The sequence below is a fragment of the Glandiceps talaboti genome, chromosome 1, assembly GCF_964340395.1.
Source record: "Glandiceps talaboti chromosome 1, keGlaTala1.1, whole genome shotgun sequence".
Lineage (NCBI taxonomy): Eukaryota > Metazoa > Hemichordata > Enteropneusta > Spengelidae > Glandiceps > Glandiceps talaboti.
In genome coordinates, this window is record NC_135549.1 from 3,786,925 (window position 1) to 3,814,558 (window position 27,634).

At 36.5% G+C, this 27,634-nt stretch overlaps 3 protein-coding genes across 4 annotated transcripts; 1 reads left to right on the forward strand and 2 right to left on the reverse strand.

The window, feature by feature from the left end:
- Positions 1-281: 281 nt before the first annotated feature.
- On the reverse strand, positions 282-5,069 carry LOC144437330 (U6 snRNA-associated Sm-like protein LSm8). Its single transcript, XM_078126257.1, has 3 exons — positions 4,803-5,069; positions 3,466-3,634; positions 282-2,742 (listed from the first exon to the last, which is right to left on the reverse strand). The coding sequence occupies exons 1-3, from the start codon at positions 4,831-4,833 to the stop codon at positions 2,652-2,654; spliced, it is 291 nt and encodes a 96-aa protein (XP_077982383.1). The 5' UTR covers positions 4,834-5,069; the 3' UTR covers positions 282-2,651.
- Positions 5,070-5,309: 240 nt separating this feature from the next.
- On the forward strand, positions 5,310-10,519 carry LOC144439031 (large ribosomal subunit protein uL2m-like). 2 transcript variants are annotated; one of them, XM_078128276.1, is made up of 5 exons: positions 5,310-5,400; positions 6,794-7,116; positions 7,567-7,811; positions 9,025-9,276; positions 9,808-10,519. In XM_078128276.1, exons 2-5 carry the CDS (start codon positions 6,893-6,895, stop codon positions 9,954-9,956), a joined length of 870 nt encoding a protein of 289 aa, XP_077984402.1. In that variant the 5' UTR covers positions 5,310-5,400; positions 6,794-6,892; the 3' UTR covers positions 9,957-10,519. The 2 variants fall into 2 exon arrangements, with proteins under 2 accessions (XP_077984402.1, XP_077984410.1); XM_078128284.1 differs by having other exon boundaries at positions 5,310-5,329.
- Positions 10,520-11,304: 785 nt separating this feature from the next.
- LOC144443339 (major facilitator superfamily domain-containing protein 3-like) lies at positions 11,305-25,359 on the reverse strand. Its single transcript, XM_078132798.1, has 5 exons — positions 25,273-25,359; positions 23,608-24,554; positions 13,322-13,469; positions 12,292-12,407; positions 11,305-11,603 (listed from the first exon to the last, which is right to left on the reverse strand). Exons 1-5 carry the CDS (start codon positions 25,302-25,304, stop codon positions 11,305-11,307), a joined length of 1,542 nt encoding a protein of 513 aa, XP_077988924.1. The 5' UTR covers positions 25,305-25,359.
- Between the last annotated feature and the right edge of the window lie 2,275 nt (positions 25,360-27,634).

A 27,634-nucleotide genomic window follows, 5' to 3' on the forward strand; every position in this document is an offset into this window, starting at 1 on the left:
GATATTCAGACAATGCGAAATTGACAGCATTATCAAACATACATGTTGTGGTTGATTAAGTGTGGCCATTAAAATTCTTTTACAAGTTTGTGACTTTGCAGCAAACCTAAGCACAGTCTAAAGAATCACTCTCAGGCAATCAACTCATGATACTAGAATGTGTCAAAGTTTTGAAGTTTTATTCAAACTTAAAAAGATGTACAAAAATCTACACTTGAGAAATACTTGTCTACAGTTCAAAGTTGAAAATAGAACATAATCTTGAATATGAATCACCATTAATGCATAGGGCGGACTTTCACTTGCTTGCGACTATGTCTGCCCATGTGTTGAGAGGATATAGTTGAAATTAACCAAGTGAAGGTCATAAGCTAATCATTATCATTCTCTCTGTGAGAGAAAATGATCATGATCAGATGAAAGATTACACTTAAAATAAAACAAATCTAGTAAAGAAATGACACTTTGGTATAATCAGCAAAATATATATTTTGTTCGGACAAAAAAGTACCACCATAAGAATAGGAAAATTACAACTGTTTGGTATAATCAATCAATGCACAATTCAAGACTAAAATATTCTTTATTCATATAGGCTTTGAAAAAAGTGGTTCAAGTTACCTGACCCCACCTAGTTTTTAACTGCCAATCCTAAACATTTTTTTACGTATTCAAGAAAAATTAAAATAAAATGACAAAAATTGTGAAGTCTCGCAAGAAATAGTGGATGCAGAAACAAGACAATCTAAAACTGTTCTTCCAATCTGTAATGGCTGTACATCTGATGTGAAGAACCGATAACACAGAGACCATATGGAAAACAATGGAATACATAACTACCTGAACTAGACACTCACACATGAATAAAAAGCAACAACAAAAACTCTACCTACCCCACCTATTCTAGCATTGAGTGTAATCACAACCACACAATATTTTTAAGCCTCAATAGATTATCCTTACATTTGAAAAACAGAAAAATAAAGCAATGGGTTATTACTGACTTCCCTGATAAGTGGAACCATGACAACAGAGTCTTGTACACTAAACATCTGATTTTGTTCTGGGTACTTTTACTATATAGTTGTATATGTAAAGAACCATATTAAAGAAGCTGAAATCCATCCATCATCGCAAACCGTGGCTTGTTTTACGACACCATTCTTAAGGAGCCGTCCAACTGGATGAAGTATTTCGAAGTGAAGCTGAAGAAATAACAGCTCTGGTTTGCAAGAATGAAATCTATCTTAATTTTCAAAGTAATTTTTTAAAGCAATTAAACAAGGTTAATCCATCAAATAATACACTGAAATTGTTTGTAATCTTTTATGAAGATTTCCCACTTCAAAATTTTAAAGTTGTGTCTCATAGTAGAGTCTGTTAAGTAAGAATACAAATCTGGTGAAAAATAAACAAGCTGGCTTGCTGATATCTATGGCTATTACTTTGTTATCTTTGTTTAAATTGTCTTATAAAATCTGCCAGTTTCTTTCAAGACAGGTACATGCATATGCTTGTCTCTTATGTCTTGTCATTTTTTTCCGAATAACTTATGAAACAATGACGACAACACAAAGAGAAAACTGACAATCAAGCCTCTTATTCCATCATATTTGGATCAGTCTGAATGGGTCTTGCATCTAAAACTCTGTACTGTTGTATGCGAGCCTGTTTTCTTGATGAGAATTATTAAATACAAATTATCAAAAAATGAATGTCATATCAAACCCTGAAAAGATCTTTATAAAAATAGATATCCTATGGATGCTATACTTTGCTGAGCTGAAATATGTAGTAAGACAATCATACAGTACAATGATAATATTTTTGAACTGATCATCAGACTTCGTCAAATTCTGTGACTGTAGTCTGTTAAGTTATCCTTTCAATTCACATACACACTGTAATTCCACTGATGTTTTGGTAGTGTATATCAAGCATGATTCAGGCTTCATTTGAAATGGGCTGTTAATGGTACATTATTATGATCATACCTTTGAGGGATGTAGTGGTATAGACTTTGAGAGGGTCTAAATCATTTATATTACCATCTTTCACATTTACTGTTATTTTGATTTGCAATCTTTTTTGTACATTGGCCTTCATAAGTTAAGATGGTGGAAACCCAACATAGACAAAACACAAAGGACTAGTATAGATTGCATAAATGATTCTCTACGTGATCAACTTTTTAATGACATTGAAAACACAGTATTCTACTTCAGCTTAGTAAAATTTGAAAGACAATCAACTTTAGGGGTTCAAATACAAATTCTCTATTCCATAATATTCAAGCACAAGTTAAAGTTCACACTTATGCTGCAAACATTTCTTGGCAGTGAATGCACTTGCAGGCATCTTAGTTGAAAATGTTTATTAAACAACAACTCAAACTATAGGGTTAAAACTTTACACTTTTTATCAGTATTTAGGATGGTAAAACAAAGTATTGCAATATTAATTTCATTGCTGCCTCCATACCAAATTGAACAGAAAGCTGTTCATTTACAGATTGCAGGTGACAGAGCATGTGTAGACAAACTATTCCATTGTCTGTTGGCACACAGTCAGGGGTATGAATGTTGAACATACAATTGGGTTTCAAGCATGTTGAGACAGAAGTCACTTTGTTTAAAAAATGTTTTGTATTGCTAATGCACTACTGGATTGAGAGGTTCAGCTTTGATGTTTGTAAGATCTAAGGAACTGTCTGTATCTTCATCTATTTCACCAACAACAGCTCTGAAAGACAAAATAAGATGATATACATCAAATGTGCATATTTAGAATCAGATGGACTCGTGCTGGTCAGATTGAATAATCTCACGGGTCTACCGATATAAGGTGGTAGAGCAAGTATTGATTGTAGAAATAAGTACCTTGAAAAACATGCATTGAACATACACAACTACAATCTAAAGGCTATCTGTGGCTTTGGAGACGGATTCAAAGTGAATAACACAGCTAGTAATGTAATGTATTACTAGTCTACTGTATAATCCAATTGTTTTGATTCACATGAATATTTAGTATAATTGCATTGTCTTGTAAGGCATTCGGTCGATTACCATGAAATTGTATACGGATCTGTTGAATAATTTTGTATTGTTTATAATGTATTGTCGTGTAAAGTAAATTGTGTCATGCAGTGTTTTTCAGGGGTTACAAGAGGGTAAAGTGTATACTAGTATGTTCCCAAGACATGCAATTAGAGTAAACTACTGTCCATAGTCATTGTATGCAAATGTTTACTGAATTTCCAACTACCTACTACCAGGGTGCAAAAACACTGTAAGGTATTGTGTAGAGAATTGTTTCATAATGATGTACGTTCAAATACACTAATTTTTCATCACACTGTAATTTGCAACGTCATATTTTTGAGATAGCTTTGAGTATTGCATATCATATAGATAGTTTTTAGATTTACTAATGATAGGTTGGAATGATTATCATTAAACTTACATGTTATCACCACGGATGATATACAATCCCAAGACAACTTGTTCTACTCCTTGCGTTGAACTAAATACTCTTTCATGACTTTCATCTAAGATCAAATTGATAGTTTGATCAAATCCCTTCAATGTTCCTACAATCATTCGTCCATCATTGGTCACAACTGACACTGTATCTGTGTTCAATGGTCAAGGTTAATGATGAATACATTTATTGACACTTTACCTATAGTGAAATGGAATGTCTTTTGACAGGCGACTGTCCCTAGACAATGTGTTGCTGACAGGCCTCACCTTTACTGCCTTAGTTGTGTGTGTGTGTGTGTGTGTGTGGAGACAATCCAACATAAAAATGTACTGGTTACCTGTCAGTGTGATAACAAGTGCCCCAGCATATCGAATGCATAAAACTGACCAGGTAACTGTTGAAATATGTAGCACCATTGAACAATTCATCTATTTCAAACTAGCATGAGAAGCCAAGCTGGCCACTTAAGTAGGTCCCTTGGTCCAGGCAAAGACCATTACCTTGTAGCTTACTATGCTTTCTAGTCAATTGGAGCCAAGTCAATTGGACCCTGGCGCAATATAACTTTGCGCAAGCAACTTGGTCAATTTTAACTTTTTGATTTCATTACTTGGTTGACAAAGTCACAGAAAATCGGTTGAAATTGACTGGATTTAATGTGTATATATTGCAAATCCGGCTGTAGTTGATTACCGTACTTAGAAGCAGATCAACATTACAACACTGACTTGCCAGTGCATCGCATGCGAGGTCGCACTTTGCCGTGTCAATACTACGATTTAACTAATAATTGTTCCTATATTTGCTAGTAATAACAAAATGTGTAATTGTAAAACGTGTTGCTTATAACAGGGTGATAGTTGCTTGGGTCTAGTTGTGTTGAGGCAGGGTTTGGCGATGGGTCCAATTCACTTGGATCCAATAGACGCGGGTCCAATTGTCCAGCTTCCCTTACTAAGTATACTACATACTACATGTATTACATGTATTACTGTTCATAATGGCTATGGAGTCTAAAAAAATTATCCTATCCTGTCCCTAACCTAGCAACCCATGCCATGGCCAACCCTAATTACCCATCTTCAATACAAACATCGGAATCCTTCCTACCTCCATGATAGCATAATCATGGATGTAATAATACTGGAGAAAGCGAGAAGGAAGGGACAGAATCGAGTCCCGAATGACTCCGTATGCAAGCAGGACTAACCAAATACTATCAACCACAGGAGCCGAAAAGGACAAGGCAACGTTTCAACAAATCATACATTTTCTATCCATAATTGGGGTATAACCCATAGTACATAAAAGGATACGATTCACATAGCCTTCCAACGCAGATGCCATCCTGATGTTTGGTGTTGTCTGTTGACAGTGGTCAGTAGCGTGTAAACTTGAGCTTGAGCCACACACAATATTTACGTTGTAACTTCTGCAGCGAAATGGTAAGGAAATAAATATATCCACGAAATGAGACGTCGGTTTCAATAAATACAAGCAAAGCACAGATGCGTTCTTACAGTTTGAGTTTCAATTTAGTCCTACACTGCGCTGTGATCAAAACAGAGAAAACAACATGAACATGAAGAGTGGCAGACGATTGCTGTACGATTAGTCTCGTTCGATCGAACATTTATTTGTAATTACATAGCGCCCTATTAATAGTAGAAATTTACACTAGCCAGAATTTAAAATAAATTAATACACATTATTCAACATAAAGTGAAAATCATATACTAAAAGGTTCGATTAAATGTACTTATATTTCATAGTGAATATGAATAATAAGAACGAGGTTAAGGTCATTGCGGTCAGAGGTTAGAGGTTACAATATGGCGCCCAGGTGAGAATTGATTTGTTGTCTCTGAGAATATTGTGAATTTCAGCCTTTATTAGCAAGAAGTCAGGCACAATGTAAGTGAAAAACTCAGAAAATTCTCTTTTTAAACCTCACTGTTTTCGATGTAACCTATTTATGTTGGAATCGAGTAAAAAAGCCATGTGAATGACAACCGAGCACTGCACACATGGCAATGGATGATGACTGATAGCGCCCTCATGCTCAGACATTGCTATGCTAGCCCTAGCCATTGCTATGCTAGCTGCTTTGACATTTGCAGATACTATTCCATGGACCACTAGTCTAATTTCTATACGGTATTTTTACGATTTACACCTCCACGCACGTTTGAATCCAGTCTAATGCACCACCTACATGTTAGACAAGCTAATCAAAGTACTTGTACACCGAACCTCGTAGCGTATACATCCAGAGCTATTATGAGCTAATATAGTCTGTTCCGACAGTTCCAACTTCCAGGGTGATCATAGTACAAAAATATTTATATACATGACGTACGGTTATTATGTTTTTACAAATATTCAAAAAATACCGTCATCAGCATCTGTCACGGATACAACACAAGTCAGGCAACCGAACCATGCTAAGGCAGGATGAACCCCATGACTAGTCAATTTCAATGATCCATCTTATAAATCCTAAATAAACAAATATAAACCAGAACACAATTGCAATGTGTTTAAAACATTTGTTCATACCTGACAACTAATCTACAACACCATTCATCCAAAATGGGTTTTATTATTGCATTTCCGAAGAAATACATAGATATTTAAATCAACTCGCCATGTTGTAGCTGCAGAGGGACATAAACGCTAAGAACCATAATGTAATTAGCATATATCCTTTTGTATGATGAATCACATGAAGCCCTTGTGGAATGGTATTTGGCATATGCATAGTCTCACTCAGTTGACTCACTTTGCTGGAATATCCTTATGTAATGCTATATGGTATGAAACTACATGTCGTATTGTGATATACTGGTTACATACTAAGACTCAGTGGCACTGGCAGTAGTTAGTCTTTATGTATAACTGAGAGCACATCATAAAAGTGGATTAAATTTATGAACACTAAGTTATACAGCTAATCGGTCCAAGTTAATATAAAGTAAAGACAAGTCAACAAAGCCAATGGACGCGTCTATTTATAATGCTATAGATAGGGCAGAGAGTGAGTCTATTTATAATGCTACAGATAGGGCAGAGAGTGAGTAATTATAATGCTACAGATAGGGCAGAGAGTGAGTCTATTTATAATGCTATAGATAGGGCAGAGAGTGAGTCTATTTATAATGCTACAGATAGGGCAGTTATGAAACTAGTCCTTCACTGAAATAAAAAAATTACAGTACTTTCTGAGTCATTTCTCTGTCAGTCTGGTGACAATGTACACTAGAAAGATAAATTTTTAATACATGTTATATGGTGGGTTTTTTTACAGTTGATTGGTTATTTAAAGCTGATTAAAGGAAATTTGTGATTCCTTAAGACCATTGACTTACAAGGTTTTGGAGATTTAGAAGATTGGAATACAGAAAACATGTCACTTCGGACTCTAAATACTTTACTGCAAAGATTGACAGTAACAAACACACAACTGTGTCATGATCTCCAATATCAGTCATTGTTTAGAAGTAATTTGCCAGCATCATGGCTACACACATCAGTTGCTACTACAGGCATAAAAAAGTTCTGGAATCCTGACAAATATACTGTGAGACCGATTGGATTTAACCAGACAGGAGGAAGAGATCATACAGGCAAGTTTCTTTTTGTTTTTGTGAAATTCTATGGTGTGTTTTTGTCTGATAATTCATTTCAGAACAGGACATTGCATAGTAACAACAAAGGGGAAGTCTGATGAAATTTGCATAATTTGCCATAAAATTAAACTCAGTTTACAGTTAACCATAGGTTATCCCAGTAAGATGAGTAGAAAATTCAGGTAGATTTCTAGCAATCTAGCAATTCATAGTGACAAACCGTTAGGTGATGAGTATTTTCCAGCTGAATGAAGCGAATGCGGAATGCTGTGACCCATATTTTGGACACTGCCAAACCAGTGATGCAGACATAGGTTGTTATGATCTACAACGACCAGGATATATAATCCATATTTTTTGTTTGAGGACAATAACTTGGTTTGAGTTACAGTATGGTATATGATTTATTGCGGTTTACCATAGTATTGTAATACTGAACACCCACAGGTAGGATAAGAACACATGGGCGTGGAGGAGGACATAAACAACGATATCGCATGGTTGACTTCAATAGACTGAAGCCTGAAGATGATAAAGATGTTACAGAGAAAGTTATGAAGATAATGTATGACCCCAACAGAACAGCAAATATCGCCCTCATTGCTGGGGGTAACAGAAAGAGATATATTACAGCTACCGTTAATATGAAGGAAGGTGATATTGTCAAGACATCACGTCATATTGGAAGAATGACAGGTAAAATCATAAAGTATAGTGAACCACACTTAGTTGGTTAGCTATTTAAATTTGGTATAACTTAGTTTGGGGGGGGGGGTGTAGGAGTATAAGCCATACCATGCAAAACAGGTCATAAAAAAAGTTTGATATGTCTGGGGGGGGGGGGGGGGGTCTAGCAGTATTTATGTGGTAACCCTAGCTTTTCCCCTCTAACTATGTCCAGACTATTATCATTGTGACTAACAACTTGGAATGATGTAGTACCAATTTTTAAAGTATTTTCATTGGTTATTGTCCATAAGGATTCTGTCTATATCATACCATACACAGTCTTGTATGCAGTATACACATCATCACAAGTAATGTTATTATACCCCAACTATAATACACATCTCTATATTGTAGCTCCAGACAAGTGAATGATAACTACATTGTATACATCCTTGTTTATTACAACTTCATATCAAAAGAAGACTTTAAAGAGTCTTAATAACTCCTTACATCATTAATTCAGAATAAAAAATAATCATGAAAACAACGTGTAATGTAATTGATCAAGATCAAACTCTTGTTCAGACATACTATTCACACAATGTAAGCCATACTTGAGACAACAATTGCACACACAAATCCAAGGTTTCAGTGTTCTTGTATTAGTAGTATTTCCTCACTATATACACTTGGACACTGTCACTGGTTTTCATTTCCTCACTTGGACACTGTCTCTGGTTTTCATTTCTTCACTTGGACACTGTCTCTGGTTTTCAAGTCAAAGGTGTGAGTGTTATAAAGCAAGACTAGATTATTTGTGATTACAAACAATATGACAGATTATTGACAAAAGTGACTGGTGTTAGTTTTATCAATAGAATGATACATCATAACACAACATGTCCAACAATGCACCTTTAGAGAGAGATCGTTTGCAAGTTGCCTGGCCATTATAGAATTAAATTTGTTATAAATGAGGAAAGAAAACCAATGTGTTTAGGAATTGAACCCACATCCCCTAAACACTAGTCAGAGTGCTCTATTAACCAGCTGAGCTAACGTACCAACGGGTAGATAACATGAAGTGTTCTTGATGTGTACTTTCTTTCCTCGAGGCAGTGGTGAGAAGCCAACTCATTTTTTAAAAAAGTTTTACCATTCAACCAAAGGATCTCAAATAGATTCACAGATACAGAATTGTGATAATAAGGTACATCTCTCTCTCTTTCCCTAATTACAGTTGCTGCCAATGAGGGTGATGCATACTGTCTCGGTGCATTACCAGTGGGCACACTTGTCAACTCAGTGGAACTCTTACCAGGACATGGTGCAAGCATAGCAAGGGCTGCTGGTACATGCTGTCAACTCATCAGAAAAGCTGGTGGCCAAGTTATTCTACAAATGCCATCAAAACAACAAATTAGTGTCAGTGAGAGATGTGTAGCCACTGTAGGCAGAGTCTCAAATCAGTTCCATAATAAAATAATTTTAGGTAAGTTTAGTGATGTACATTATATTAGCAAAGCCATACATTATGCAATTTAAGTACTAAGTTTAGTGATATACTTAGCAATAGCAATTGACTACGAAATTGCTTTGGATACTGAGCTAGCGATGCACTTAGCAGTAGCAAATATATGTTTGCCATTTACATATACATATATTTGTGTATACTTACAGTAGTTCAGAATTGGTATGAGAGTATGAAGTACATAGATTATATTTAAAAGCTTTCATGATTTTTTCAATAATCAAATTGTTTGGAATTAGAAATTTAACTGATACACATAACATAATTTGGCAAGTGGAGAGCTTTCCATTACTAAATTACTAAATTTTAACTCTATTATAAATGGGATATATTAAGTTAATGTAATCACAGAAAATACTCCCATACATTTTAGAGAGAAAATATGGTCCTTCATGTGTTCATATTATTGGGATAACACTTGATATAAATTATAGCCTCCTTTGTACAGTGTTTATGTCATTAGATTGTGTTGTATTTTCATTGTCTACACAGGTACAGCTGGTAAACTTCGTCAGCTTGGTTGGAGACCTCAGAGTGGTTGGTGGCAGAGGAAGGGTGGATGGGCTGGACGAAAGATCAGACCACTTCCACCAATGAAAGTGTTTTTAGACCCAGCTAAAAAAGCACATGTGGATGTCTAAGATTGCCTGGTGAAATCATTAATGTGAAGTGGTTGTTGAAGGGATTCTTGTGTGTGTTATAACTAGTAGTAATGAACTTGAAAAAGTGTAATAAACTATAAATAAATAAAAAATGACAGTGTAATGGTGTCAATGTTTGAAAGAAACTGTTTTCTTGTCAACTTTTTAGTGGGAAAATCCAAGCCATTAGTTCTAGGTACCTGCAATAGCATTTTACCTAATGCTAGAGGGTCAAAATAGAACAAGACAATCAACTTATTCTTGTGTGCCTATAGTAATGCATATGAAGCATGTGGCGTGGAAGTTATTGTGTCGACCAAGAAATGGTTTTATTATTTTTATGATGCGCCTAGGTAGTAATATTCTATTTCAGGTACCGAGAATTCTTTGTCAATGTAAAGATCAGATCGGATCAGACCATTACAATGCAACTGATTTTGTCTTATAAAACATGAGAAAGTGAGGTTATATTCAGTAACCTGCTTTACAAAGGTAGTTGAAAATTTTGTTAATGTAAATGTAATAACAAACATTTTACACATTTATTAATCTTTTGCAATTTATTGAGTTACAAACACAGACTTGACATGTTGTTTCACTCAAGTAGGAAGCCATGATAAAATTGTTTTGTAAATTAAAAATCCAAAATAACAACCCAATCCATATGACCACTTTAAATGTAGATATATGTGCATGTCTTTCTCTGTGTTTGTATGTGTTTGTGTGTGTGTGTGTTACTGATTGTGTCTTACTGTCTGTTGGTCAGTGTGTGTGATTATTTAAATACATGACATTATTATAATAATTTTGACAGTGTCATTTATCATTTATTCTGGATTATTACAAAATGATGTTATATTGTAGACAAGTGAAATATATTGCCAAAGTTTTGCTTTCACCCATGTGACCGATGAACATAGGATATTCTGATTAATGGTGTCCATCAGTTATTTATGTTTACATTTATAAACATAATTAAAATTTGTAATAAATGAAATTTAAGTTTGACAGAAAAAGGGTAAGGTAAATGTTGGAAACCCTGAGGAAAAGGAAAGTCAGTATTGATAGCATGCCATATTTTTAAGTAGAGTTATAGCGCCCCCACACAACGCAAAATATAAGTGTCGAATATCAATAGAAAATGAAGTTTTTTGTAGATTATGATGAGACTCATACAAAACTGGTAAAACATTTAGGTAGAAATTGTAGTGATGGATCACAATGAGAAGTACCTACACATTTACTTCTATACTAGCCTTGACTTTGACCCTTGACCTCAATATCAAAGCACAGATATGAGAGGCTGTAGAAAAAGTGAAGAGGTAGTTTATATGATAAATAAATAAAATTATAACATTTTCTGAGAGTGTTTTGAGGTAACTTTCACACCAAATAATGGGATAACGATGACAGATAACAAGAGTAGAAAAACAAAAACTACAGGATATCCTAACCAATCAGTCAGAAAACCTGCCGCTGACATAAATAGAAGTTTGCCCATGACTTCCAGAGTAGCCAAGGTTGTCCAGTGTGTGGCCTGCATATCTTGTGGTGCGTTTTGAGAACATTGCATCATCATGGTGAATGTTGCCGTGGTGATCAAGCCACCAATAAATTGCAGAAGACACATGGCAGTAATGGACAGCCCTGTAACATTGAACAAGAAATAAGGACATATATTTTGATCTTTCAAAAGTTACAGAAAAAAGATGATAGTACAACACTGGGGGTATTTGTTAACTATTCTGTTATTCAGAATACCAAACTAAGAATCTTACTGTAGTACAGTGAAACACACAGAACTGAAGTGCTATTGATTGATATCCTAGACTTCATCTACTGTTAGACATAAATGAAAGAAACTTTCATTTTTAACATAGAGGGCGCCAACACTTGCAAACTGGAGGTGTCAATCAGGTCATACTATACTATTTCAGTGTTAGTACATCATGTCTGTTCACCAATGTGTTTAGAACTTGAGAGCGATTTTGATAACACAAATACAGACAATGTGTCTTTATCTGATCATCAGGAGCAATGTATGATTGAATGGACTCAAATTCAAAATACATTTTTTTTAAATTAATAAAGTGCATAGTCCCTAGATTTATTAAAATAGAAAAATTCAGATATGGTTCTGAAATTATATAACTCTGTGTATTTTCTAGGTATATGCATGCATAAATCATGTGATTTTGAGTTGCTGGTTCAGAAAATAAGTTGGAAAGCAAAATATAGGAACAGGCTATGGATAGAAACTGGACAAAGACTTGACTGTTTGCAGACTTGACAGTTACTCTGTTAGAAATCTCAGAATGGAATATTGATTTCATACCATAGAGAAATATCGATTGTTCATTCACCATGTCACACCACAGGATGAAATTCATTAGAACTAGAGGGATGATTCGTACAAAGAATAGTGTAGGTAGCAAGGACATTGGTTTTAACCTGTAATGAAACAAAATATACATACAGTATGGTATTAAAGCACATTTCATACCAAAATGAGAAACTGTCAATTTACTGTTATCGTGTCTGTATCAGAATCCATCCATTGCTATAAGGGTCATTTTTGGCTTTAATGTATGCCATGAGAGGGCGCCCTCACACATCAGTCAAGCCCTATCAAAGCAGGCCAGCATGTGACATGATAAACTAGTATCTTCATTTGTGACCTAGTGATGTTACCGTGGTGACAAAATCTCGATTTTGTGTCCAAAACTTACTTTAATGAAAGCCTGAATACTATTACTTTATTAATTATTTGAAAAAGATAATAATTTTTTATCAGAAATATATTCACAATATCTGAGGTGAAAAATATAATTGACTGATTCAGTCACAGTTGCACTCATCTTTCTGAGTCTAAATTGCCATTAAATTGGTTAAACAGCTCTTAATGAAAGTAAGATCACCCATTTTCTGGAACTTAGACCTCCATGCCACCAGCACGCTACTCATCCTGTATGTATATGTGCAACTTTTGGGGTGCGTTTTCTAGGTTAAAATTAATGGGTATGGTTTTTTTTTGAGCTGGAAAATCTAAAATGGGGTGCACTCTACTTTGTTTTTGATTTCGCTTGGTCTAAAATGTGGTCCACTGTCCTTAACCAATCGCCCAAAAATATTGCCTCTTGTGAAAAAAAATACAAGCACGAAAATTACATTTCGTAATCCACCTTTTCCTCATTTACTATCTAAAATGGGATATTGGTTTTTGATCAAAATGGGGTCTGGGGTTGGCAGTATTGGTAGCACACCCACAGAGCTGGCAACTAGTAGCCACCCCTGCCCCACTTACACCCTACCTAACTACAGCAACACCCACTAACACATTGTACACTTGTTAGTTACAAACTTACATGTAATATGAAAGCATCCAACCAGCAACAAGTGACCCAAGAATGGATAAACTTTGACCTATGACCCCAGTCCATAGACCAACATGACTGGCTGAGATATTACAGTCAACCAGGTACAATGGTAACAGTCCAATGGCTCCTTGCTCTCCTATAAAAATAGACCATCATGGTTAGATCATGTGATTGTGTGACCTTTGACATTATAGAGAAGACATGGGGGGAAAAGAAAATGATGAATGATAGCCCTAGAATCTATCACCTCTCATCTGTTTAAACTATAATACTGCCAATGGTATACTGTGGAGTATACACTCTGATTAATGATGGTAGGACATTATTCTGTCTTGGCAAGTTGAATCATAACCATACCTCTGCACACACAATACTATTAGTTGTTGCTATGGGCGTGTCCATGGTTGCTATGCACAGTCATGTTTATACTTGTATACATGATTCATCATTGTCATCTTAGCAAAGGACACTGGGATTTGCCTGTTGCTGTGGTCTTGTTGCTAGGTGAATATCAGTCAATCTTTTGCCTACCCATCCCTGTTATCTTTACAATAAATACTACCAGCTGACTGTTGCTATGGGTATGGTCTTGTTGCTAGGCATGTGTGTCAATATTCTGAATTCACATCTATATGAAATACGTTGGCATTAACCTGTTGCTAAAGATGTGGTCATGGTTGCTAGGGACAGTTGTGTCAATATGTCATGAACAAAATCTGCAGGTAACAAAACGAATAAGTCATTACATATGAAATTTACAGATATACTTATATACATGTATGTTACAAACAAAACTGTGGCTTTAACTGTAACTGTCTTTATAAGGGATTCTGTTTTGAATTTGCAAACTTAACATTCTAAAATCATTAAAAATGTTCTTTTATCTTAGTCCTAAAAAAAATAATTGTTTGGTTCCGATTACCCGACCCCACCTAGCTTTACACTGCCAACCCTAAACTATTTTTTTACGTATTCAAGAAAAAAATAATAAAATTGCAAAAATAGTGAAGTCTCATGAGAAATAGAACATGTGGAAACTGACATCAACTTAAAAAGACAAAATAAAACTGTTCTTTCACTCTATAGGCTGTACATCTGATAGAGAGAAATAAAAAACACTGAGACCATTTGGTAAACAATGGAAAACCTGAAGTAGACACACACAGAAAAAAGATATATAATAAAATAAAACTAAAAAATCTACCTACCTCAGGGTTCGTACACTTAAAGCAAAACAAAATTCCAGGACTTTCCAGGGGTTTTTCGTCAGTTTTCCAGGGGTATTCATATTGATTTTGGCCATTTTCCAGGGGTGTTGACACTAAAGTATATTTTTTGAATGACATCTAATTGTCTGATGTGGACGAGAAAAATCAACAACAGTTCCCACAATATGTCACAAAACATTTTAAAGACAATCGACACTATGCAAGATATTGGTTTCAAAACCACGTTTGCACGCTAAGATTAACGGAGAAACCTCTGTCCTACCCCCTAGCTAAGTAGCCGTTTCGTCAAGCTGGTGCATTGATCGTGTAAGATTGAGTCACAGCATTCGTCAGTCTAATTCAGACATATCCAGAAAAATAAATCAAAAAGTAAAGTTTGTCCTCATTATTGTTTGGTTTGATGTTACTAGATTTATAAGCCACCTAAAATAATTTTTTTCTTCAAAATTTAGAATAAAAACGTCATTTACGTAACGAAATTTCGAGCTATGAATAACTGAATACATTCATCGCTTGCGTCTCGATGTTTATGTACCGATGCCACGAGTTGCGGAACATCGCGATTTCAACTCAACTTGGCCATTGACGAATGTTACTGTACCGACAACATAAAACAGTAGTTTATTCTTTTAGAACATGTAACACAAATACCCATTTATCGACGAAATAAAAGTCACAACCGTACTTCCACAACCCGGAAATTCAACTGCACTTCTCTAGGCCCTAGCCCTAGCTTGTAGTATCAGTCGACTCGTGCGCCGAACTTGTAACAATTTCTAATCGAGGTTGATGATGCTTTGATACTCGCTACAGTGTTACGATAATCTTGTTAACAGACCTACTGTACATGTTACCCCGGCCGGGACTGTTACAATATCATGTCCCTGAAATGACGACTGGGAGATGTACGGAGTAGCAATATATGCAAGATCGAAAGGAACACTGCGGCGCCCATTCAACTAATACGCACGGTTTGTGGGGCAAAGTGTCTCGTGGAACGATCGCTTGACTGTCTGGGTTCAATCGGCGTGAATTTTGATTCATCACCCAGCGTGGCGAAAGACTTTGAAAATATTTTCGCGATTTCACATTTACGAGATTCAAAATCATATGAATGGGTGGCTCGAGCACGGACATGACGATCGTCAATATTAATCGATCGATTGAACATGATCATTTTCCAGGGTTTTCCAGGGGTAGGGCGCATTTTTCCAGGGTTTTCCAGGGAGGGTTTGAAATTCCAGGGTTTTCCAGGGTTTTCCAGGACCGTGCGAACCCTGACTACCTATTCTAAAATTGAGCAAAATCGGAACCACACAATTTTTTTTATTAGGCCTTAATTTGGGAAAACAACCTCAATATTGTAAAATGTTTTTGTCCCTTACTTTGCAAGCTCAGCATTGTCTAAAGTTCGTCTGTCACAAACATGTCAATCCTCTATTATCTAGAGGTGGTCCATTTTTTTAGACCCTGTTCAATGTACAAAGAAATGGCATGATTTTCAAGTGATGTCAACAGAAGTTCCAGCTTCGTTAGGATTATTTAGAATTCAAACAAATAGACAATGCAATAATCAATATTTCAGCATTAGTTACCAGTACTGCCTAAACAATAATCTTGACCCTAACACCTCTTAAATACTCTCATAAAACTATTAACTATCCAAATAAAACCAGTCTTTTATTTTACCGACAAGCATTGTCCTGTCATTTTCTAACTGTCCACTTGTCTTACAAACTGTCAAAAAATGAAAATTTACGTCTTCTTATTAGACTTATAACACTTCCCTTCTTCAGACATGTTCAAACAGACCTTTTAAGTCATTAATTTATTTTTTTACTGTTTCAGACCACAGTGGTTGTCACTGTTTAATGTTATACCTTGTGATGAATCATTGACACATTTCACAAATTTTAAGAAAAACAATTTTATCCAGAAAACCGTTTTATCACCTTCATCACATACATATTATACACCAAATTACGAGGACAACTTAAAATTATCCAGTTTTTGTGTAGGGAAAGATATTTTGTACAGCGAAACTTATAAGTTCACCCTGCTTAGATAGCTGAAGGCCAACCTCTTCTGTGAAGAGACCCTGCTTAAATAGCTGGTGGCCAATCTCTCCTGTGAAGAGACCCTACTTAGATAGCTGGTGGCCAACCTCTCCTGTGAAGAGACCCTGCTTAGATAGCTGGTGGCCAACCTCTCCTGTGAAGAAACCCTGCTTAGATAGCTGGTGGCCAATCTCTCCTGTGAAGAGACCCTGCTTAGATAGCTGGTGGCCAACCTCTCCTGTGGAGACCCTGCATAGATAGCTGGTGACCAACCTCTCCTGTGAAGAGACCCTGCATAGATAGCTGGTGGCCAACCTCTCCTGTGAAGAGACCCTGCATAGATAGCTGGTGACCAACCTCTCCTGTGAAGAGACCCTGCTTAGATAGCTGGTGACCAACCTCTCCTGTGAAGAGACCCTGCTTAGATAGCTGGTGGCCAACCTCTCCTGTGAAGAGACCCTGCTTAGATAGCTGGTGACCAACCTCTCCTGTGAAGAGACCCTGCTTAGATAGCTGGTGACCAACCTCTCCTGTGAAGAGACCCTGCTTAAATAGCTGGTGGCCAACCTCTCCTGTGAAGAGACCCTGCTTAGATAGCTAGTGGCCAACCTCTCCTGTGAAGAGACCCTGCTTAGATAGCTGGTGGCCAACCTCTTCTGTGAAGAGACACTACTTAGATAGCTAGTGGCCAACCTCTCCTGTGAAGAGACCCTGCTTAGATAGCTGGTGGCCAATCTCTCCTGTGAAGAGACCCTGCTTAGATAGCTAGTGGCCAACCTCTCCTGTGAAGAGACCCTGCTTAGATAGCTGGTGGCCAATCTCTCCTGCGAAGAGACCCTGCTTAGATAGCTAGTGGCCAACCTCTCCTGTGAAGAGACCCTGCTTAGATAGCTGGTGACCAACCTCTCCTGTGAAGAGACCCTGCTTAGATAGCTGGTGGCCAACCTCTCCTGTGAAGAGACCCTGCTTAGATAGCTGGTGACCAACCTCTCCTGTGAGTAGACCCTGCATAGATAGCTGGTGACCAACCTCTCCTGTGAGTAGACCCTGCATAGATAGCTGGTGGCCAACCTCTCCTGTGAAGAAACCCTACTTAGATAGCTGGTGGCCAACCTCTCCTGTAAAGAGACCCTGCATAGATAGCTGGTGGCCAACCTCTCCTGTGAAGAAACCCTACTTAGATAGCTGGTGGCCAATCTCTCCTGTAAAGAGACCCTGCTTAGATAGCTGGTGGCCAACCTCTCCTGTAAAGAGACCCTGCTTAGATAGCTGGTGGCCAACCTCTCCTGTAAAGAGACCCTGCTTAGATAGCTGGTGGCCAATCTCTCCTGTAAAGAGACCCTGCTTAGATAGCTGGTGGCCAACCTCTCCTGTAAAGAGACCCTGCTTAGATAGCTGGTGGCCAACCTCTCCATCATGGAAAGGAATATTGTGTCCTCGATGGAGTATGTCCCCAAACTATTGCTTAGCTTCTTTGTTAAATTTAGAGTGTCATAAAATCTTTGCCTTCCCAAGGAAATGAAAAATCACATAATAAAGCACAGCTGCCAGGTTAAATTTGAGTCCAGGAAGCAAATTTGGGGTTAATATGGGTTTTGTACATCCAAACAATTTGTGAGAAATCAAACAAAAAAACATTTGTGTCTTACATGCAAGTGTTCAATGAAATCTAACAAAACAATATCATTTCATGAGTTTTCATCATTAACTATTTGTAAAAGATGTCTACATCTGAATCCAGCTTAGTGAAGTGGTGGAATTATAGCATAGAATCATTTCCATTTTTTAGTTGTTGGCAATTTCTAAAACATAACTTGAAGGTATATCCATTCCAATATGGAGGATATTATACTCACATTATATTCACTCCTACCATACATAAATGTGATTTGATTCATTTGATGAGAATTCAGTCACATTGAACATTAAATTGTTGGTGTGTAGTGTGTAGTGTGTGTGTGTGTTTAGAGGCCGCACACACAAAAACACTATGCCTGAGATACATGCAGTCTAACATGTTGACCAAGGCTACTCTATGCATATCACAATATTGTCATTGTCAATGAGGGGAGATGAATGACCTACTTCTGGACTACACCATGTAAATCCAATGTGTTAAACCAAACTTGACATTCAAAATGCTCTTGTAGTATGGTTAAAAAGCCTGTCTTGTAGTCTAAATTTATACTCTCTTTTGATGGCCAGTGCATTTCCATGTCCTTACACAAGAACTTGTCTGACTCTCTGTCCTCTACAAGTTTGATGTCAATGTTAGGCAAAGAATTGTGGTATCACCAAATTTGGTGAATCATAGATAAACTAGTGAGAATACTTAGTATCCAAAACACAGGAATACTGAATCTTTGATGTCTTGACTTATGTACCACTGAGGTAAAATATTCCGAGGAAAACCAGACTCCCCTAAAAACCAGAGCAGACAAGAGTTGTCTCCATCCTTTATTCCTGTACAAAGGTTGTGCCAAAACTAGTCTGAAGTTTCCCCTCAACCCAGTCAAACTTGACAGACTGTGTTTTTTGTCTCTCTTTACAGTTGCCACCTGAGTCACTGTGTTAGCATGTGAGATGTTAGTAGGTGGAAGGGCAGATGCACGTGGCCTGATACTTTTATCCATCTTATATCTTGCTGTGCAAACAGACATTTCATTTGGACTGTTCACCTCAAGTGCCGACAAAAGACCTCGTTGTCGCAAGTTGTTGTCAACAAGTGGTGTGTTTGGAACACGGATTCTTTGTTAATTTTGACATTTTGTCAAAAGTAGTGGGTTGGGGGTGTGAAATATTTGAACCGTACCAGTAATTTCTCCTGTGTCAATGACATGAATAATAACTTTCTGATTGGTTTTATTTGTATTCTTTTCTGTATCATTCTGTATAATCAGGTGTTGACTAGTTTTTGAACTGATAAGCCCTACACAGTTTTGATGTATAACCCTATTGCTTGACCCCACTTTAGTGTATTTTGCTAGGTTTATGTCATTACAGGATACAGTGTGAAGCAACTTTTGATAACATAGAAACTAAATTGAAAAGGCTGTTACCTGTTCTCAATGCAAGACAACATTTTTTGTTGATCAGTTCTGATATTAAATTAGTCAGTAATTCTGTATAAACAGTATAAACAGAGGGTGACACCAGGATAAACTGTAGACTGACTGAGATAACTTTGACAGTTCCATAGCAACGTGATATGAAGTATACAACATAGCCCTGTCACGTAGTCCCAAACCTGATGGAATTTCTGTAGAAATGTGTTTATGCGTGAATATGTCTGCATAAAAAGGAAATCGCTGGGAGTAATTCCAGTGAATAAAATTTAAAGAAAAGAAAAGTATTGAGATATCATTACCAAAACCTTTGAGGACATGGTTTCTTGTAATTCACATAATGACATCCTATAAATAGAGTTAACCTAACTTCAACAGTTAACAGTGTAAAACATGCATAGATTTGCACCAGAAAGTAATAAACTAATACAGCTGTATTTCCTCATAGAATCTGTACAAGCTGGTAGTTCTTAAGATTTTGATGAGATGGATGGCCAGACAAATGCTAAATATTACTATTGCTATCCATATAGGAGAATAACATAGATTATGTTTAACTTGAAATTACAATTCAGTCATGGTTATTACATATTTGTTAAACTTATCAAAGTTACAGAACATGTAAAAACATGATTAGATGCCTTGTCACTGTAAACCATTTGCTATGATCTGATTAAATGTACCAGCCGTGGAGATTTGTGACCAAACATGACTTTTTTTTTTAAAGAGACAGAAAATGAAAAATCATAATTTTTGAACAGAACACTAAATATAAGCACTTTCAAATGTGTTTTCCTACATGGGTAGAATTAACTTAAGTTTATGATTCCATTAATTCCAACTCAAACAGATCAAAGCTTAGATTTTTAGGCAAGAACCAAAGTTGCTTCAGTAGCATATGTTTCAATATGATGAGGTACAGAATGATGGAAAATATATTACTTTGCACTGGTATAGCAAAACTATGTTACCAAGTCAGTTCATTTTAACGTACCACTGCAGGGTTTGTTTTTCAAGCTGGGGTATCAAGTAATCTAAGCTTAGTATCAAAGTTGACAACCAAATGACAGTTATTGGCATATACATCCCCAATAACAGGTCAACTTGGCTAAGTACAGCAATTTGTACAATTGAATGAACGGTACAAACACCATCAGTGATAATCAGATACAGGGAGGTAGAGCAGACAAAACTATAGCAACCAAACTATTTTTAACACTAGGACTGATAAATGTAATAATCAAATACAGATTATCAAAGCATAGAGCAATGGTCAATGATAACATAATACAGTCTGACTACAGATCTGATCAGGTTTGAATAGATATAGAAAATTGAACTGTTTAGACAATTAGAACAATGCCTTACAATAATGATAGTGGGTCTGAGTACAATCCCTCTATCACAGGGAGTTCCTCTATTAAACAGGGGACTGTGGTCCGAAGGTTGTGCTTCATCTGTACTCTCTTGTTCATCTTTGTGTTCTCTGTTCAGATATTAAGTACATTTATGATGCAAGTACTGCAGAAATTTTGTTAAAATGTATATAAATTATTACTTTATAAAACAGTTTGTTGTACCACCATGATTCCCTACAAGGTTATCTGCTTGTGGAAATCAGCCTAAACTACTAGAGATGAAATTGATGTCCTTCAAAATGATGTTTTATTTTTCGTGATGAAATGCCATATTATACTATTGCTATTTAGACAATTCAGCAAGTGTGTTGCTACTTTTGGGAGTACGTTGATCACGTAGTGTGATGAAGAAAACTAGCCACTTGGATAAAGGCAGGTAACCTTAGGTATTGAGTGTACCAAAATAAAACAGTGCCAATAGCATTGTAGCACAAATGGTTCATGTTGTTACCATAAGAGATATTGAAGTTTGCAGTTGCTAGGGTCAAATTAATGTTTTGGGATTTCAGAAATTGAACTTTACCCATGACCTTATTTGTTTTGGGTAAAACGTCCTTGTTGCCATGCATCTGATCACCATTGCTATGTTTGTTTTGGATAAAAAGTCCTTGTTGCCATGCGTCTGATCACCATTGCTATGTTTGTTTTGGGTAAAAAGTCCTTGTTGCCATGCATCTGATCACCATTGCTATATTTGTTTTGGGTAAAAAGTCCTTGTTGCCATGCATCTGATCATCATTGCTATATTTGTTTTGGGTAAAAAGTCCTTGTTGCCATGCATCTGATCACCATTGCTATGTTTGTTTTGGGTAAAAAGTCCTTGTTGCCATGCATCTGATCACCATTGCTATATTTGTTTTGGAATGCTGCGTGTCCTTATGTATGTACACTTTCTTTCACACACCTTCACCAAAGTTTACTTATCTGTACAGCATTCGTTGAGTTGAAAACCTTTGAACAATGCTAAACACTTTTCATCTCGCTACCCCAAGGAATTTCCAGATGAAATATTACATTGATTTGCCCAACATGTGATTCTTCAGCTCAAAACTAACATGTTTTACCTAATTTACATATCACTGACTAAAAATATCTTTACAGTATATCAAACATTGGTCAAAAAATAAAACAGAAATATAAATATTTGTCCAAAGACTAGACAAAATGTAAAATGACTGTTTCTGTGTGGTAAGTAGGTAAAATCTACATGGGTTCCCCTGTCATTTTATCAGGTTTCCCTACCAGTGTTTTTTGTTAAGAGTGGTTGAAGTAGGTAAAATCTACCATGGTTCCCTATCATTATTTTTGTTAAGGGTGGTTGACCTACCAGTGTTTTTGTTAAGAGTGATAAGCAGGTAAATCTACCCGAGTTCTCCAGCCATTTTAAGTGTGGTAAGTAGGTCAAATCCTTTCACTTTTATACTGGGATTCCCCATAAATTATGGTGTAATGCATAAGAACTTAGATACATCAGATAATATTTCCTAGTATGGAAATCAACATGAACTGAGCGATTCTGCCATGTTATTAATTATACCATATGCCAGTTTTATCAGATTTTACCCTTCCTGTTACCAAGGTTCCCTTGGCAAAAACACTGACAGATGTTAAGTATATTCAATATTAAGGTTTTTTTCATAACCAGACTTCATCATTTTACTTCAGCAATGTAATAGTTGATTAGAGAAAATTATGCAGTCAAAACTAAATATCTGTGTGATATATTTGATTCCTCCTTCACAAGGACACAACTTGTCACCAAGGAGTCACCTTATGACTCAATATTAGTTCTAATTTAATTCATAGCACACCGTTGCTAATGTATGGCAGCCATAATTAAACCTAACCAGTATACACAAACTCAGTGACAGATCCTATAATATGTCCTAGAATGGAAATCAATATGAATTGAGTTGATTTTGATTTGAAAATCTACTTGAAACAGCTGACGATTCAACTATATGCGTTGACACAACCTTAAACGAGTGTTGTCACCTAAGAGTCACCTTTTTGACCCAATGTGATGGTATGAGAGGTTCTTGCCAAGATTTTAAACTATGTTCAATCTGATTAAAATCTGATGTAGATGTCGGCTAATTGTTCATTGCTATTTTACCTTCGTTATTTTGCCTGAATTGACCTTCGTGATACACGTTTATGTTTTTATCCTGATCGCCTCCTCTACATCTGAACTGGCGCCCATGTCCATGTGCACAAGTAACGCCATGTTGGTGGTTGATATTCAATGTGTATGCCCATGACAAGTAAGACACAACCTGATTGGTTGTGTGGCTCACTGAGCAGAACGGCGTGGGCATGGGCGCCAGTTCAGATGTAGAGGAGGCGATCAGGATAAAAACGTAAACATGTACCACAAAGGTCAATTCAGGCAAAATAATGAAGGTAAAATAGCAATGAACGATTAGCCGACATCTACTTTGGATTTTAATCAAATTGGACTATGTTGTGCAATGTTATAGAAGTGATGGTATGAGAAGTTCTTACCGAGTTTGTACGTCACAACATATACCATCATCCAGAGTGTCCCAGGTACTCCAAACATTGAACTTAGCCATGTTTGATTCTCAATTTCTTTGTTTGCTATCTGTGTTATGTTCTCATACCCTTCAATCACATCAAGTAGGGTATCGTTTCTTTTAAGATCTCTTGATTTCTTACGTATTGCACTGTGATCACTATCTTTGTATACAGTTTTACCATTCCTTAAAACTGTATGCATACATGTCTGCCTTCGTATTTCTCTATCACACACATTGGCATTGTCCACTTTTACAGTGTCTTTGGTCTTACTTTTGACAATGTGTCCTTTAATACTTCCAAGTTTATATTTCTGTTTTTCAGACTTGAGTTCTGGTATTTTACTGACTATGATCAGAGTTATAAAGTACACGATAGAGAGATTGGTGAATAGCCCAAACCATCCCATAAACTCACTCAGCCATACAAGAAAGCCACCTCCGACAACAGACCCAATCTTGTATCCAACAACCTGAGCAGTGTTGCCTTTACCAAGTTCTTCCTCTCCTAGAATAGATATAGCAATTCCATCCACAGCAATGTCCTGTGTAGCTGCCAGGAAGTTCAAAAGAAAGACAACCATACACAAGAGAGGAAGGATATCTGGTGTGACAAAGGCCCCTAGGAGACAAGTCAAAGCTAATCCAAGAATACTATACAGCAACCACTGTCTCTTGGTTCCCCATGTGTCCACTAATGGAGCCCAGATGACTTTTAATAACCATGGAACAAGAAGCAGTTTCATTAATCCCAAATTGGTCAGAGAAACACCATTTGTGCGCAGGTAAACTGGCAGAAAGCGGGCTTGAAATCCATATGGTAGTCCTTGGACAAAGTATAGTAATGCCAGTATTGTGATGTTGCTTGATAAGATTTTGCTGGAAGCCGATGATATTGAATCCAATCTGAGCCATCTGAAATATAAGATGACATTTACTAGCAACACAAATATAATAAAAGGTAAAAAATGAACAATTTCTCATGTTTATTTTGTTTAGATTTGTAACTGCTCTAAAAATATGTTCTTTTGTATGTATGTTATGCGCTGACTTGTTTCTATTGCAAGCCCATTTATAGGATGGGCATATTCAATTTGATTTGGAAGTCAATTAATTATTAAATACTAATACCAAATATGAGTCTGGAATCAATTGTCCTGCTATACTGTAGATCAAATGATAGTATTTAGGTCTAGACATCATAGGCATAGTTTGACAATAGCAAGAGCCTAGATAATATCAGTGTACCTCAATATGAGGTCAACCACGTGTCTACATGACATACACAACCTTTCACCCAGACCATGCGCTCGTCTGTAAGAATTTTGAAATCTGTGTCGTGTGATCGATTACACAAACTGCAATCATCTAAATCCATCATTTCCGCTATGATTACGTACAAATACATGAATTACATCACTTCTGACGTCAGAGTTGTGACAATCCCACGGGTATTGCCCGGTATGGTAAAAATAGACGTCAGCCTACCTGCCTGCCTTCCAACAGTATTAGTGTGGCGAGGAGGGTCGGTTTGTTAACTTGTTATACCTGGTAAATATCATTTATGGTAGAAAATTATGCAACGGGCGAAAACAGTAGCTCAAATATAAGTTAATTTAACGCCAATACTTACGTTTTGCTCATACTAATGCGATCTCCCAACATTTTTTTTCTGAATGAAACCCGGCTTTTCAAATATCAACAAACCACCAGCCTTCCTTGCGCCATGTACCGCTATAGTATTGGGGTCAGTGCGCACGGCTTTACCCAGAATGCCGTGCTTTGTAGCAAACTTAAGTAAAGTTTTTCAGGCCACCCACGCCTATGTAACGAGTTTGTCCTACTTGAAACCGATAACAATAGGATAAACATTAATAGATTTAATTATTAAACAAACTGACAACGTTGAGTGAATTTATAACAGAGCTCTCCACTGAACACCCTACTTTGTTCCTGGTAGCCACAAGTGAACGAACAACGGCAATTTAACTAACAACTCTGTGAAAGTATTTCATACGAAAAGAATTCTACCAATTCAACTTGAAGACTAAATGAGACCGTATTGAATGTAACAAGAAAAGGAGCGAGGAAACACATAAACAAGTGAGTATATGTGATAATTCAAAAGCATCCCAATAGCAAATACTTTTTTTCGGTGTATCCTCTCAAAACTGATGATACGAACATAACATTTTGATTCGTAAAATCGAAATTAAATGATAAGAACAGGCCATATCAACGACGCACAGTTTCCATTAGATAAACTAAACATCATGTTGCTTGATAAGTGTGACTGGATGGTAAGTAATGGGTGTCCTAATGCACGTTTGTAATGCAGGGCTGGGGAAACTGTTCTATTTTTTTTTCCATAACTAAGGTTAGTGGACTCCACTTATTATGAACAAAATCACACACTTTAAATATAATGTATATTCTTTTATACGTTAATGTACTACTAACGCGGTATGGTATACAATTATTCCCGTAACGAATAGTAGTTAAGCCGATATTGTCAAGGTAAGGTAGCCTTTCAACAAACGGTTGTATTTATATACAAAACTATTGTTTCTATCCAAATACGTATACCCAAAATAGTAGCTAGTATATATAATTGGATAACATTAAGTAACTGTTGCGTATTGAGATCAGTTTAGATAGAATGTAAAACAGTAATACCCCCGACCCCCGCAGAGAGATACCCTGAGAACAGAGACGTTTAATCTCATGCCGGCTTTCCGCTAACATTAGTAACAATTTTATGTAACACAAAATATATGTAGCTGAGTATAAGCCTTTCGAGTAGTTTTACATGTAATCTTCAGTGATGGTGAAACCATTCAAAAGTGCAAGCCTTCACTATGATAGTGACTCTATGCATAACAGGAAAGTCACAAATTAACTTCTATGTTTTCACATACGATCTTTCTACGTGTCTGTCGCAGTAAATATGAATGTCTATTTTTTTTTCATTTTCAATTTTGTACAAGTATAAGTAGTTTTGATATTTTAAATAAGAAAATCAGAGTGGTGGAGAGTTGAAAACCTATCCTGGAAACTACGCCAGATATAAAAGTATACTTAATTTCGTTTTAACACGTCAATTTATGTTGACTGTACAAACCAACACCTAAACAACTAGTTTCGTTTAGTTTCGCTTCCCGAAATATCAAGAGCTGGTAAGAGTGGTATCAGCAAACTTGAAGACAACTCTTTCCCACGATATTAGTTATAGAGACTTGCAGACATTATGTCTCCAAGGAAATTCGGGATAATCTACCCATCCGACGCAATCTTCTTCTTATCAAAATCTTGAGCGTATTAAGTTTTCTGTAGAGGCCAAACCAGTCCTTGATATTTGCCCTATTCCATACTTTAGTGCCGCCTTCTTATATGCAATCTCCCCTATAATAATCCGTAGACACAACTTTACTAGTAAGAAAATATAAATGCAAGCTACATGTACACACACACGTCCCTCTTGTATAGCATAGTATCTGTACTAGCTCCCTACCTGTACAACTGCAGTACGTTATTTGTATTTACACAGTGCAACCCCTGATTTCTACAGTTATTCTGCAATGTTTCAAAAGGAATGTTAAAGTTGCTGTGTCCCGAGACGTACTTTATTTCATGACGTTTATATGACTAAATACCAATAATCAATAAGAAAATATTAAAGGTAGATATGGGAAGGTATGCGATCACTGTCTTTTCACTTTGTGGAAGCCATGTCATTTTCGAATCTGTAATCCATCAGGTTCTGTGTGGTGGTTATACGGGTAAAAAACAGTAGCAGGTAAACTCATATCAGTACAACAAGAGGACACCGTGATTGCATGAACGCATAGAGATACTGATAATCAAAGATCAATCGTACTTGTAAGCAATGACGAAAATCACGATTTGCTGGCGTGGTTCCAAATCGCCCAGTCTAATCTGACACTGACTCTATCTGAGTAGGATTAAATAGATCAGATCAGAATATAGATTATTCA